Source organism: Ursus americanus, chromosome 6 (genome assembly GCF_024610735.1).
Source record: "Ursus americanus isolate L20-20 chromosome 6, mUrsAme1.1.p, whole genome shotgun sequence".
NCBI lineage: Eukaryota > Metazoa > Chordata > Mammalia > Carnivora > Ursidae > Ursus > Ursus americanus.
In genome coordinates this window covers 38,081,826-38,096,676 of record NC_142132.1, presented here as the reverse complement: position 1 = coordinate 38,096,676, position 14,851 = coordinate 38,081,826, and the positions used below count along the sequence as shown (strand labels likewise).

Genomic DNA, 14,851 nt, shown 5'->3' with positions numbered 1-14,851 from the left:
CATGCTTTGTTTTTAAAGTCTAGTTTATCTATATAAGTAATGTTACTCTGGCTTCCTTTTGATTACAATTTGCATGATAAATGTTTCTCCATCCCCTCACTTTCAATCTGCCAGTGTGTTTAGGTCTAAAATGAGTCTTTGTAGGCATCAAATAGATGGGTCTTGCTTTTTTTTATCCACTTTGACATCGTACGTCTTTTGTTGGAAAATTTAGTCCATTTACATTCAGAGTAATTATAGATAGATATGTAGTTAATGACGTTTTATTACTTGTCATTGTTTCTGGAGATCCTTTCTTTTCTTTTTTACTATTAGTGTTTCCTTACGCTCAGAGAATCCACTTAAATATTTCTTGCAGGGGTGGTTTAGTGGTCACGAACTCCTTTAGTTTTGGTTTGTCAGGGAAGGTCTTTATCTCTCCTTCTATTCTGAATGATAGCCTTGCTGGATAAAGTATTCTTGGCTACATATTTTTCCCACTCAGCACATTGAATATAGCATGCCACTCTCTTCTGGCTTGCCAAGTTTCTATTGAGAAATCTGCAGCAAGCCTCATGGGTCTTCCCTTGTAAGTTAAGGACTTCTTTTGTCTTGCTGCTTTTAAGATTTTTTTCTTTATCCCTATATTTTACAAATTTAATTACAACATGCCTTGGGGGTATTGGCCTGCTCTTGTTGATTTTGATGGGAGTTCTCTGTGCCTCCTGGAACTGGATATCTGTTTCCTTCCCCAGATTAGGGAAGTTTTCAACTATTAATTCCGCAAATAAATTTTATGCACCTCCACCCCCCCATCGTCTTCTTCTGGGACTCCAGACTATGACTCTTACTACGTTTGATGGAGTCACTGATTTCCCTATGTGTAGTCTCATGCTGCATAATTCTTCTTGCTCTCTTTTATTCAGCTTCCTTATGTTCCATTATTTTGTCTTCTAATTCACTGATTCATTCTCTGCTTCTTTCAGCCTGCTATTCATTGCATCAGTTCTGTTTCTAATCTCAGTTATGGCATTCTTCATTTCTGACTGATTCTTTTGTATCTCCTTTATCTCTGTCGTCAGAGTCTCCCTAAAGTCTTCCATTCCTTCGTGAAGCCCAGCAAATAACCTTATGATCGTTGCTTTACATTCTCCATCAGGCATATTACTTTGTTTAGATCTCTGGCTGTGGCCTTATCTTGTTCTTTCAATTCGGATGAATTCCTCCATGTTGGCATTTTGTCTAAGTTTCTGCTTTCTTCTGTATGTTGGAGAGTCAGTTATGTTTCTTCCTCCTGAGAGTAATGACAGTGAAGAAAAGGTCATGTAGTGTCCAGGGCCTAGCGCTTCCAGGAGTGTCTCTGGTGTGTGTTGTGTGTGTAGTTATCTGCAGAGGCTCTTCCTGCCTGTTGTGGGCAGTGTTTGTTCCTTATCCAGAATGTCGTGAGTTTCAACTCAGAGCACTCTGGTCTGCTGTGAAATGAGACATGATTTACTTCCACTAGAATTGAAGCCCTGCAGAACTCTCTGGTTAGGAGACATGGTGTGGGCTAGGGCTTGGGCTGATCTTCTGGGGAGAGGTCTGCCAAGCTGAATCTGAGGCAAGCTTGACTGAGAAGGGCAATCCCACCAGAACACAGAGGTGTGGGCCTTGGTGTTAGCTAGTTAGGCAGCCAGTGTTAGTGCTCTGCTGCTTCCTGCAGGTGGCTCTGTGTTTATGCTGGGGGAGGAGAAGGAAAATAGCACTGGTCAGCTCCTTTGTTTCCAGAGAGCTGTCTCTAGGAATGATGCCTCTCAGGGATGTGCTCTAAGAAGAGTGAATACTTCCCTTTTGTGTGTCCCAGGAATTCTTCACACTGCTATTTCCACACCATTGCCCCCTAGGGCATTTGCCTGCCTTCTGTCCAGGACTAGGGCAGTGCCCTCTGGGCTCTATCTTAGCCAAGCCTGTTCTCCTTTAAAACTCCAGGCTTTAAGCCTTGCTGGTTCCAAGAACTCATAAAAATCAGCCCTGCTCATTTTCCCAGTCAATAGCTTAGGGATATGTTCTCCTTGTGCGTTCCCCTTGTGTGCTCTACACTCCTTTGCCCTTCTCCATGGCCATGGCTCCCTCCCCTCTGCAGCACAGGTGATCTTTCCTCCACTAAACCACACTTCCTACCTTCTTTGATGTGGTGTCTTCTCTCTCTTTGGTTGTGGAGTTTTTTTCTGTCAGTCTATAGGTTGATTTCTGGGATATTTAGGATGATTGATAGTTCAGTAGTTGTGTTTGTGAGATAAGATGAGCCTAGGGAACACCGACTGCCCCACTATCTTTTTGCCCCATCCCCCAATCCCATCCAGGATCTTTAAATTTAAAGAGGAAAGATCTGGGAAAAAGGGGATTATTCCACCTTGGTGGAACAGGAAGTCCTTAATGAACTCCTTGAAATTAAAGTTATTTTGGAATGAAAGGCATTTCTTTGTGAAAGCATTCCTCATATGCCAGCCCATGAAAATTGAGGTAAGGATGGATTCACAGAAGAACTTTCATATTATTACTATGTGTATAATTTCCACAGAAGGTGAATTGTTAGAGAAATAAACTAGGTAGTAGAAGAAAACTGTGTCTTCATTTGAGTTATCCCAGAAATAGACCCAGAAGCAAGGATTTGAAGGCAAGTAATTTATTGGAGAGTTGGTTCCAGAGAAGACCAGTAGGGAGGAGGGAAAGTGATATAGTAAAAAGAATTGTGTATTACCAAGCCAGTTACCTTTCTGGGAAATTGGAGCCCAGTGTCACTGTGGAATTCTATGTAGCAGTGTAGAGCACTCTTCAGAGTTATTCAAACCCAGAAGAAAGGAAGATGGGGTGTGTATATAGCAATTCTCCAGCCATCATCCACTGAGGATTGCTACTGGCAGTGTTCCTTCTCTAGCACTTCTGGCATGTCTTTGCATGGAATGAATGTCTGCCATGTCTTGTGCTCCCAGGCCCAGAACATAGTGCTCTGGCAGAGTTTGCAGCAGTTTGCAGTAAACGCTCTCCAGATTGCCTGACAAGTTGATACCAAGGTAATATGTTTGGGGTCTAGAAGTGTCTTCTTCATTCTACCCTTTACACTAATTAGATTTACTTGCCCACCACATGAAGTTCACCCTCTCCTACCACTTATTCTTCAATGTAGTGGTTGGTCATATTTATTAAAGTAAAAAACCTGCCTTATAGCCAAATGGTAATTGGGGGAGCTATAGTGCCTGTGCTGTCATGGGCCCAAGGCAAAATAAATATTGAATCATCTCCTTTCTTGATCATTCATTCTATATGTTTATCTTTACCCTTTGCCAGCATGACTGCTGGCTTCATTTGCTTGCCCTCTGGGAGAACATAGACCTTCAACCTGAGGGGTCTGAACCCCTGCTTACTATCTCCTTAGCAGATCATTGTCATGGCTGGTGTTAATTTCCTAAGTTATTATCATGGAAACAGCAAGAAGCATCCTAGTGAATCCTGTTAGTTTCTGTATTTTTCCTTCCTCTATTATATTGTAGAAACTCTGTCTTGTCATGTTAATCAGCCTCAGTTATCCTTGCCTATTTATATTACCTCCTTTCATCTTTTTTTCACCCCATTCAAATAGATAACATTTTCATCATTGGGAAAAGTTCTTTGGTTCCTGTTATTGTCCAAGCCCACCCAGGCCATGGCAATTTATGTTTTTTTATATCACTATAGGCTAGTTTTGCTTTTTCTAGAATTTCATATAAAGGAAATTGAGTATGCACTCATTAGTGCCTGGTTTCTCTTCTCAATACAGTGTTGTTGAGATTCACATATTTCATTGTATCAGTAATTCATTCTTTTTTATGATCTGGTATTTCATTATCTGGATAAGCCACCATTCATCTGTTGATGGACAATTGGTTGGTTTTATTTTTTGCTATTATGAATAAAACTGTTATAAACACTGTATACAACTGCAGACATACATTTTAATTGCTCTTAAGTCAATACTTAGATGTAAGATTGCTAAGTTATATGGTAAATGTATGTTTAATTTTATTGGAAGTGGATACATTGTTTTCCATGTGATTGTATTATTTTATATTCTTAGCTTCGATATGTTAGAATTCCAGTTGCTTTACATGTTTTCTAGCCCTGGGTTATCCACCTTTTAACATTTAGCCATTTCAGTGGGGTTGTCATTTATTATGATTTTTAAATTTATGAGTAGAAGAAGAACTTAATTTTGCCTCCTGTATAGTAGACTACATTTTAGAGACTCTCAGAAAAATCATTAGAAAGTGTTATTAAAATTCAGAATTCCTTTATTTTTTGCTGAACACCAAAGGAAGCATTAACTTTGACTCTCTCACGGAGGAGTCTACTCATGTCTTTATCAGTGCTGCCCTCAAATTCCCAGGTCCCTGAGGATGGCTGTGTCAGCACCAAATGAAGGAGAACTTACAGTATATATTTTAAGAGACTAAAGAATTCATAGCGAAACATATACTTCAACCAATTTGGAATAATCCAGTTACTATTTTATCACCAAATAACTATTTTCTGATTCTCCATTTTGACCTAGTTAAAACCTCACCTGTATTTCCCTTTCTGAATCCTCTCTGGTAATTGATCTGTCTTCCCTTCAGTGCTGAGAGACCCTTATGATCAATGGATAGTGGTAATGATGGTGACGATGATGATGATGATGATGATGATGATGATGATGCAGATAATGATGAAAGTGTGGTGGTGATGGTTGCCTTGCACAGTCCCAGCAAGTATAGGTGCTCGATAAATATATATTGAAAGATTAAGTGAATGAATGAAAAATGACTTTTATGGAAGATTTAATACCTGCCTAATACTATGCTAATTTGAGTTTATCTCCTTATTCTTACAATGATCCTTTGCTGTGGTTAATTCTCTTCCCCCTTATTAAAGAAACGGATAGTAAGGCATATAATAACTGCTTACCTGAGTCAGATGTGGTCACTCAGAATTCTAGTTCATAGGCAATATCTAGATTTAAATATTCCTTCAAAGTGATGTTTGCCTAGTTTCTCAGAACGTCAGGGATTAGGGTTAGAGTGAATATTAATTTTCCAGACACCCTGTTTAGTACTTTAGCCCTGCTGATTCCTAATAAATGTGTGTCTGGCTGTAAAAGGCATGAAATGAGCAGCATAGTACTGTAGCTCTTTCAGTGATCATACTGTAGGTGGACTTCTTTGTGCATATATTCCCCAGGAAGTTAACTGAAAGGAGATTGTGTCCAGGCCAAGGTAGTGTTCCTGAGTTCCCTGGCCTAATGCCATCAAGGAATATCTTAATAACATGGCAATTTAACCATGGCCTGTGACAAGTTACAACTGTGTAACACATAGCTGAACAATTGCTGAAATCTAACTAAATATTTTGCATGGAAATAAAGTCACAATAATGTGTATAATAATGAGTAATAATTAAGATATCATGTTAAGGAAAAAAACAAAACCAAGTGTGAAATTTTAGTTATCCGAGGCCAAGTCTCACCTTGCCTTCCCCTTGCCCCCAACTGATCACATGGTATCATGGTAAGTAAATAAAGATCCTGGAGGGCCCTTGATTTCACTCATATGTGGAATTTAAGAAACAAAACAGATGAACATAGGTGAAGGAAGGAAAAATAAAATAAGATAAAGACAGAGAGAGGAAAACCATAAGAGGCTATTAACTCTAAGAAATAAATTGAGGGTTACTAAGGGGGAGGTGGGTGGAGGGATTGGGTTGTTGGGTAATGAGGATTAAGGAGGGCACTTGATATAATGAGCACTGGGTGTTATATGTAAGTGATGAATCACTATATTCTACTCCGAAACCAGTACTGCACTGTATGTTTACTAAGTTGAATTTAAATAAATTTTTGAAAGAGAGGAAAAAAAGAAGAAAAAATACCCTGTGGAAGTAAAATTACAGGAAAATAACCGGGTAGAAATAAAGAAATGTCAAAGATCCTAATGAGAGTATAATATTTAGAAACAGTAAATCCTGGATGGATCTAGTACACACCCTTAGCAGATCTCAGGAATATACAGGCAACCCCTGTTTAATGGCAGAACCCGGTTATGAGAATCAAATATGGTTTGTGAAAACATAAACTGCGATCCTCCTTCCCACTATTTATATGGAAAACGTATAATCTGCGTTAAATCAGTTCTAACCCTCAACCAATATTCTAAAATACAGTAAAAGTCTCACTATATAAATAATAACCATCTTGTTAGGGTATAAATACTTAGCTTCATGATTTCCAAGAAACTAATGTGATTCTTGGCAAACCATTGCTTTTTCTGCATTAACATGGCTGTTCTTTTTTTTTTTTTTAAGGTTGCATATATCTTTTTTAATTAGTGTTTTTTATATTCTCTGAGTAAATACCCCATAGTGGAATTACTGGATTATACGGTAATTCTATTTGTAAGTTTTTGAGGAACCTCCACATTGTTTTCCACAGTAGCTGAACCAGTTTGCCTTCCCACCAACAGTGCACAATTGTTCCTTTTTCTCCACATTCTCACCAACGTTTCTTGTGCCTTGTGTTTTTGATTTTAACCAGTCTGACAGGTGTGACGGGATATCTCATTGTGCTTTTGATTTGCAGTTCCCTGATGAGTGATGTTGAGCATCTTTTCATGTGTCTGTTGGCCATCTGTATGTCTTTCTTAGAGAAATCTGTTCGTGTCTGTTCATGTCTTCAGCCACTTTTAAATTGGATTATTTATTTTTTGAGTGTTGAGTTGTATAAGTTCTTTATGAATTTTGGATACTAACCCTTTATTGGATATGTCATTTGCAAATATCTTCTCCTATTCCGTAGGTTGTCTTTTTAGTATGGTTGATTGTTTCCCTCACTGTGACTATGCAGAAGCTTTTTATTTTGATGTAGTCCCAATTGTTTATTTTTGCTTTTGTTTCCCTGTCTCAGGATATATGTCTAGAAAAATGTTGCTGTGGCTAATGTCAGAGATATTACTGTCTGTGCTCTCTTCTAGGACTTTTATGGTTTCAGGTCTCACATTTACGTCTTTCATCCATTTTGAATTTATTTTTGTGTATGGTTTAAGAAAGTGGTCCAGGTACAACATGGCTGTTCTTAGTACCGCAAAATGCCAAAAACTCCTACAACTTTGTTGACATTCTGTGTCATGTGACACGTCATTCAAATATTCATCATCATAATTGAGTCTTTCCTTGCATATGATTTGTTTTCACATCGTAGTAAGTTTTGGAGTTACAAATACTAATACTTCCCAAATACTATTCATTGACAAGTTTTACGGAGAGATATCTTCTCTGAAGTTTAAGTACTACAACCAGGGGTTTTGTACCTGGAAGATGTTCTGCAGGGCAGATGGGGAAGTTTGGATTAATAGAAATATGTCCACATACAAATCACCACATACCCTTCATGTATTAGCTTGGTTCTCTGTTAATTGTTAGCTCATATTTCTTCTAGACCAGGTTTTTATCCATCAGAGATGGCTTCAATGATATTCAACAAATAACATGGAATAAAATATCTAGAAAAATATAAAGGAAAATTCACATTTCTACAGAAACTAATGAGATGAAACCAGAGACTGTGTATAGAAGGAACATTCACCCTACAAAGAGAAAACAAAAACCGTTTCCTTGCATAAAATCCACATTAAAAATAAAGAAGATATCAATAAAGTAAAAATAGTTTTTAAATCACATATTATAGAGTTCATATTTTCAATTCAAAATGTATAAGAGCCAGAAATTAATAATAGTTTTATAAAGAATACTTTGGCAATTAAAAAACCTTCCTATATAACATCAAAGACCTACTTGAAGTCACCCTATAGAAATCTAAGCACTTCATTTTTTTTCTATATTCTTGGTTTATAGATACCTAAATAGAATCTTTCTTTTTAAATTTTTTTATTTTTGTTTTTAATTTTTTTGATGTAGATTTTGATGATTCATTAGTTGCATATAACACCCAGTGCACCATGCAATACGTGCCCTCCTTACTACCCATCACCAGCCTATCCCATTCCCCCACCCCCCTCCCCTCTGAAGTTCTCAGTTTGTTTCTCAGAGGCCATAGTCTCTCATGCTTCATTCCCCCTTCTGAATACCCCCTCTTTCTTTATCCCTTTCTTCTCCTACTCATCTTCCTAGTTCTTATGTTCCATAGATGAGAGAAATCATATGATAATTGATTCTCTGCTTGACTCATTTCACTTAGCATTATCTCCTCCAGTGCCGTCCATGTTGCAGCAAATGTTGAGAACTCGTTCTTTCTGATAGCTGAGTAATATTCCATTGTATATATGGATCACAACTTCTTAATCCAGCCATCTGTTGAAGGGCATCTCAGCTCCTTCCACGATTTAACTATTGTGGACAATGCTGCTATGAACATTGGGGTGCATATGGCCCTTCTCTTCACTACATCTGTATCTTTGGGGTAAATACCCAGTAGTGCAATGGCTGGATCATAGGGTAGCTCAATTTTTAACTTTTTAAAGGGCCTCCACACTGTTTTCCAGAGTGGCTGTACCAACTTGCATTCCCACCAACAATGCAGGAGGGATCCCCTTTCTCCACATCCTCTAAAACAATTGAATCTGGGGCGCCTAGGTGGTGCAGTCATTGGGCATCTGCCTTCGGCTCAGGGTGTGAGCATTCCGGATCGAGTCCCACATCGGGCTCCTCCACTGGGAGCCTGCTTCTTCCTCTCCCACTCCCCCTGCTTGTGTTCCCTCTCTCGCTGGCTGTCTATCTCTGTGAAATAAATAAATAAATAATCTTTAAAAAAAAAATAAACACTTCAATCTTACCTACTGGAATTTCTAATGACCCCTCTCCTTACATCATTGCTTTGGTTTTTTATTTTTGTTTCCTTTTTGTTTTAAAATCTGATCTTGTTATACGCAAATAATGAATCATGGAACATTGCATCAAAAACTGGGGATGTACTGCATGGTGACTAATATAACAAAATAAAAATTATAAAAATAAATAAATAAAAATAACCATTTAAAAACATCTGATCTTGGTTTTCTCCCAAAGATTCTCGGAATTTGTTTTCTGGTTTAGTTCCAGGGATTTCTGGTGCATCATTATCATCATCGTCATCATCCTCACTCCAACACAACAGATATGTGGATCACACTGCTAAGTACTACATTTTAAAATTACATTGTTTGTATTAATTTACTCAATCCACATCTTATCTCACAGATGAGGACACAAAGGTGCAGATTTTACTTTTTTTGAGGGTGGAGATCATTTGTTTATTTTGTGGGAACAAATTGTCAAGAATTTAACTAGCAGATGGTGCATGAAAAGCAAATTTTATGATTCCTAGTTGCCCTTAAGCGTTCATAAGTTATTTTAACATTTTGTCAAAAGCTGAATGGTTGTAAGATTCTACACTGAAAATCATTGCTTCAAAGCTTAAAAGCCTCATCGTACTTTCCTCCAGTACCAAAAGTTATGACAGAAGTTGATATATGGAGTTCTGTGGTCTCTTGCAGAAGTGGTATATTTATTTATATTTTCATCTGGGAAGAGTTTAAGATTTCTTTATATTTGGTGCTTGTAAATTGTATAATGTCATGTCTAGATACCAGCCTTTTTACTTTATTGAGCTGTTTTACAGGGAATTTGGAGACTGCCTTGATTGTTTATGTAATAATTTAATCCTCTCTTTTCCTCTGTTCTCTATGCCAAAATCCCTCATAGGCAGAATTTGGATATTCTGGAACAAATTACTTTCCCCACAATTTTTCTACCTTTTCTTCTGTCTGTATTTTACTTTCTGAAACTTCTCCATTTACTTATTTGTCAACAATGCTGGTGATTCTTTTCCTTCAGCTAGTATACTTTTAATTTATAAAAAGTTTTTTCTCTTGTTGATTGTTTACCTCAATACTTAATGGTGTTTTAAGGATCCAGTATTATCTTGGAGCACCCTGTGCTGGATTTTGTTTTCCATTTTCTGTTTTGACGGGTTGGGAGGGAAGAGGTGGCAGCAGTTGTTTCCACCCTGCTCTATCCTACCATCTAGATCACAGCACCTGGCACTCGGGAACTACATTTTAGAGAATCCCTTGCCAGCAGGGTTCCAGATTGAATCCCAGTAATGAAAGGCATAGTGTGATGGCTGGAAGGTAGAAGAAAAGCAGGGCTATTATTGTTCCTCTAGAAGTGGTGGTTGTGTGAGCTTCAAAGAAAATGGTATCAAGGAATCGAAGGCTGGAGAACACTGTGTGTTTGTGGCAAAACATTTAATAAAAATGTAGACTCCAGTTAATCTGAAAGCCACTCACATCCCCATTGAAGCCATAGTGACCTTACTAATATAAATCTGACCTAGCTTACCAGCATTTAAACACGAGTGAATCCCCTATTGCCCTCAGATAAGTTAATGCCACCCAAATATCTTCCTGTTTTCGTTCCTGAAAGTCCATTTCCATTCAGCTACTGAAAAACTCTACCTATACATGGTATTTGACATCACTGATAATTTAGACTCTGCCTATGCCTTCAGCTCATCTTGTTCTATTTCTTTTCCATTTCACCATCACTAAAGCATATCAAAGAATCATTTTAGAGTTGCCTGCTTCACAAATGCTGGTTGACCATCTTGAAATGCTCTTCATTTTTTTTGCCAAATGGAAAATTTCTTGTGTCTTCCAAAAATCATCTTTTTTATGAAGTCTCCAAAACATATAAAGAGACCAAAAAAAGAAACTATTTTAAAAAATGGGCAGAAAAACTGAACAGACACTGTTCCAAATAGGACACACAAATGGCTAGCAGGTACAGAAAAAGATGCTCACATCACCAAGGGAAATGCAAACATCACTAAGGGAAAAATACAAGTACAATCACAAGGAGATATCATCTCACACTTGTTTAGATGGGTATTACCAAAAAGCCCCACAAAGGATAAAAGTGTTAGGAAGGATATTGAGAAAAAAGGAAGCCTTGTACATTACTGATAAAAATATAACTTGGTGCAGCCACTCTGGTAAACAGTATAGTCTTTCCTGAAACATTTCAAAATAGAATTACCATTTGATCCAGCAATCCCACCTCTGTGTATATATCCAAAGGAATTGACATATGGATCTCAAAGAGATATCTGTACTTCCATGTTCACTGCAGCAGTTTTCAGAATCGCTATGATGTGGAAATAACCTAAAAGTCCATGTATAGAAGAATGGATTAATAAAGTGTGGCATATGCACATTATGCAATATCATTCAGCCTTTATAAAGAAGAAGATGCCGTCACTTGTAACAACATGTATATACCTGTAGGACACTATTCAAAGTAAAATAGGCCTGAAACCCTGCATGATCTCACTTATATGTGGAATCTAAACAAATACATGGAAGCAGAGTGTAGAATGTGGTTGTCAGGACCCAAGGGAGGAAGAATAGGTAGGTATTGATCAAGTTTCAGTGATACATAATAAATAAGTTCTGGAGTTCTGTATAAAATAGGGCCTGTGATTAACAATATTTTATTGCTTACTTCAGATTTTGCTAAGTGGATCTATCTTAAATTAAATGCTTTTACCTACTATGTAAGGGCAAAAAAAATCAACAACAAAGGGGCCAGGAAGAAATTTTTGGAGGTGATAGAGAGGTTAATGGCATTGATAGTGATGATGGTTTTAAGGCTGTGTACTTATCTCTGAACACATCAAGTTGTAAACATTAAATAACCACAGCTTTTCATATGTCAATCATACTTCAATGAAGTGGTTTAATTTGTATGGTTGGAAGTATCATAAATATAGAATTAGCTTAGGAAATTTGTCTCAATAAAATGTTTTATGGGACCACAATCTAGTGCATTAATCTTCACACTAGGGTTTGTCCTTTACTGGGGACCATATGTGGCTAGTAATGACCATTCCTGGATTTATAGACTCCGATTTGGATTTCTGGTCTTCATTTTTCTATTTGTCAAGCTCATTCTTCAATCATACTCTATCTGAAGGTAATACAAAATTCATTTAGTTACTTTCAATATAATAAATTATTATCAAATCCTGGCTAAAACCTTGGGGGAGACTCACACTCTTTTCAGTAGTTTGACCATGATTCCTTGATTTATTGCTAAATTACTGAAACTCATCTACCTCCATACGCTCTTCAGGAGTTCCACTCTCAGGCTGGAACATCATTACCACGTTCCTTTAGCATCTTTTTGCTATGTCCATGAGTATTTTCAAGTGGACTTTAGAGATTATCTGCCACAATCTTCATATTTTATGAAGAAGAAGACTTACGTATTTTTGGAGTTGACCAGTTAGTTGAAGGCAGCACCAGCCTTGTCCAGGGCAAATGATTGAGAGTCTAATCTGGTCCCTTTGCATTCGACCCTACTGCCACTTCCCTAAGCCTGTCTTCTTTTGTTGGGAAAGAGAATGGGTACAGTGTCTGTACACATTTTCCCACTCAGATCTTGGCTTTTCCAAACTCCTGTTACTACAATCTAATGATCGATTACAAGGTTATCATCTGTGAATTTTTAGGACATGTTTGATATTTCTTCATTGTCAACCAGATGAAATTCAAATTTATCATAGGACCATGAAGGTCATATGGGATCTAATCATGGTGTAGAATGTGTTTCATAAAATGATTCTGATATTTAGCTTCAGATTTTGGTTTAAAAATAAAATAAAAATTGTGTTAATCTTTTGGAGATGTTTCCTCTGAAGAAAATAGACACATCCTGGCTGGAAAATTAGAGGCAAAAAGTACAAAAGTTTAGACTGAGATCATGGAAATGTTGTTTTTAAAGTAGGTTATCAATCAGAAGATAACATTACAGTTAACAAAACTAGTCAACCAGGAAAAAATGTTTCATTTGTTTATTTTCATTACACTATGAAGTAGATAAGCAAATTACTTAGGTTCCCCCAACTTGAATCTTTGGGAGAAATTATAGAAGTATGAAATAAGTGCTCGCTTCCACTGAAATACACAAGCAATCTGTGGTAACAGCTTTAAGATAGGAACTAATCATATGTATGTATTATGCCTCTGAGGGACTGGAGCTAACATAAATAATTTAGGAAATAGGAGCTGGTCAGCCAAGGGATGCTATGGCCATTCCCTCTCCTTAGAGAACGGTCTAAGCCTTAGAAGAATTCTGTTTCCCTCTGGCATGAGATTGATGCACACACATGTAGCTAAGCTAAGGGCCAAGAACAGCATTTCAGAGCATACCTGATGCAAACCATATATATTCCAAGGCGAAGGGTACTAGGACCACTACTTCCTTGAGCTAGGTATGGAAGGAATGTGGACCCAAGAATTGGTACTATCCTTCCTAACCACAACATAATATACAACCTTCTATAATTTTAATTATATATGTAATTATATATGGTAAATCATTATTAATTTTGTTGTTCCATGTTTATGGCTAGAGAGAAGTGAAACAAAAAGTGTATAAATGTACAAAATTTTGGAAATTTCAAGCACATGGCTTATATCAGAGGGAAGAATAAAAACTCAGGAAAGGATTTTTTGAAAAACAGATTTCCATTTTTCTAGGGATATGCAGTGTTCAAGTGAGGTATGCCAGACAAAATGCACTAGACCTCGTATTAATGGCCAGAATGAAGACACCTGATACTCCAACGTCTTCCACTCCAAGGCCATGTGATTTTTTTTTATCTTGATATTTTCATTCTGCATATTGTCTCCCTCAGAGCCTGGTGGACCTGCTTGTTCCGCAGAGTGTAGATGACAGGGTTGAGCAGGGGGGTCACCACCGTGGTCACAAGGGCAGCCTCCCTACTGGAGTCCAGCCTGTTCGTCTGCTTGGGTTTCACATATATAAAGACACTACTGCCATACATCAGAGACAGAACTATGAGGTGAGATGAGCAGGTGGAGAAAGCTTTCTTTTTCTCCTTGGCTGATGGGAGTCGCACAATTGTGACTACTATGTTGCTGTATGCAATGATGGTTATGATAAGGGACGTCAAAAGGATAACCGAAGCGACGACAAAGGCCAACCTTTCAGTAGAGCTGCTGTCAGAGCAGGAGAGATGAATCAGGAGGGCAAGGTCACAGAAAAAGTGGGGGATGACATGACGGCCACAGAAGGATAACTGGGAAACCTTCACTACCGGACTAGTGATGAGAGGGAAGGCTAAGGCGAAGCAGGCAGTGACCAGGAGGAAGCAAGTCTTCAGGCTCATGATGGTTGGGTAATGCAGAGGCTTGCAAATGGCCACATACCGATCCAGAGACATCACTGCTATGAGGAAGAAACCTGCTGCTCCCAGAAATACAGTGACAAACGCTTGTATGAAACAGGCAGGAAAGGAAATGGTTTGCCTGCCTAAGAGAAAGATGACCAGCAACTTAGGAATAACAGTACTTGTAAAGCAACACTCAAAGAAGGAGAAAATGCTGAGGAAAAAGTACATAGGTGTGTGGAGCCGGGAGTCAGCACAGATTATGGTGACTATGACAGCATTGCCTGCAATGGATGCCAGGTACGCCAGCAGGTGCACCAGGAAGAGGACGTTTCCCAGATGCTGGCTGGCAGGAAACCCCTCCAAGATGAATTCTTGGACAGTTGTCCCATTCCCCATTTCCATGGGCATGTCTTTCTACAGCAGCATCCCCGCTGGTCTTAACCTACAATAAAGACATCAGGGAACACAAACAGTTTTGAGGAGCATATGATTATTTGCCTATCCAAGACGTTGGCTAGTCTGAGAGCTGATTTGTTTAGGCAGTTGGTTCTTGAATCAGAAGAACCTGAGTTCAAGACTAGTTCAATACTGAGTTCAATACTGAGTTCTAACTCCTGAGAGATGGGTCATCTTTGA

General features: G+C 38.1%; 1 protein-coding gene across 1 annotated transcript; it reads right to left on the bottom strand.

The window, feature by feature from the left end:
* Positions 1-13,678: 13,678 nt before the first annotated feature.
* On the bottom strand, positions 13,679-14,641 carry LOC123800320 (olfactory receptor 6C74-like). The gene has a single exon (XM_045809961.2). The coding sequence runs from the start codon at positions 14,621-14,623 to the stop codon at positions 13,679-13,681; it is 945 nt and encodes a 314-aa protein (XP_045665917.2). The 5' UTR covers positions 14,624-14,641.
* Positions 14,642-14,851: the final 210 nt, after the last annotated feature.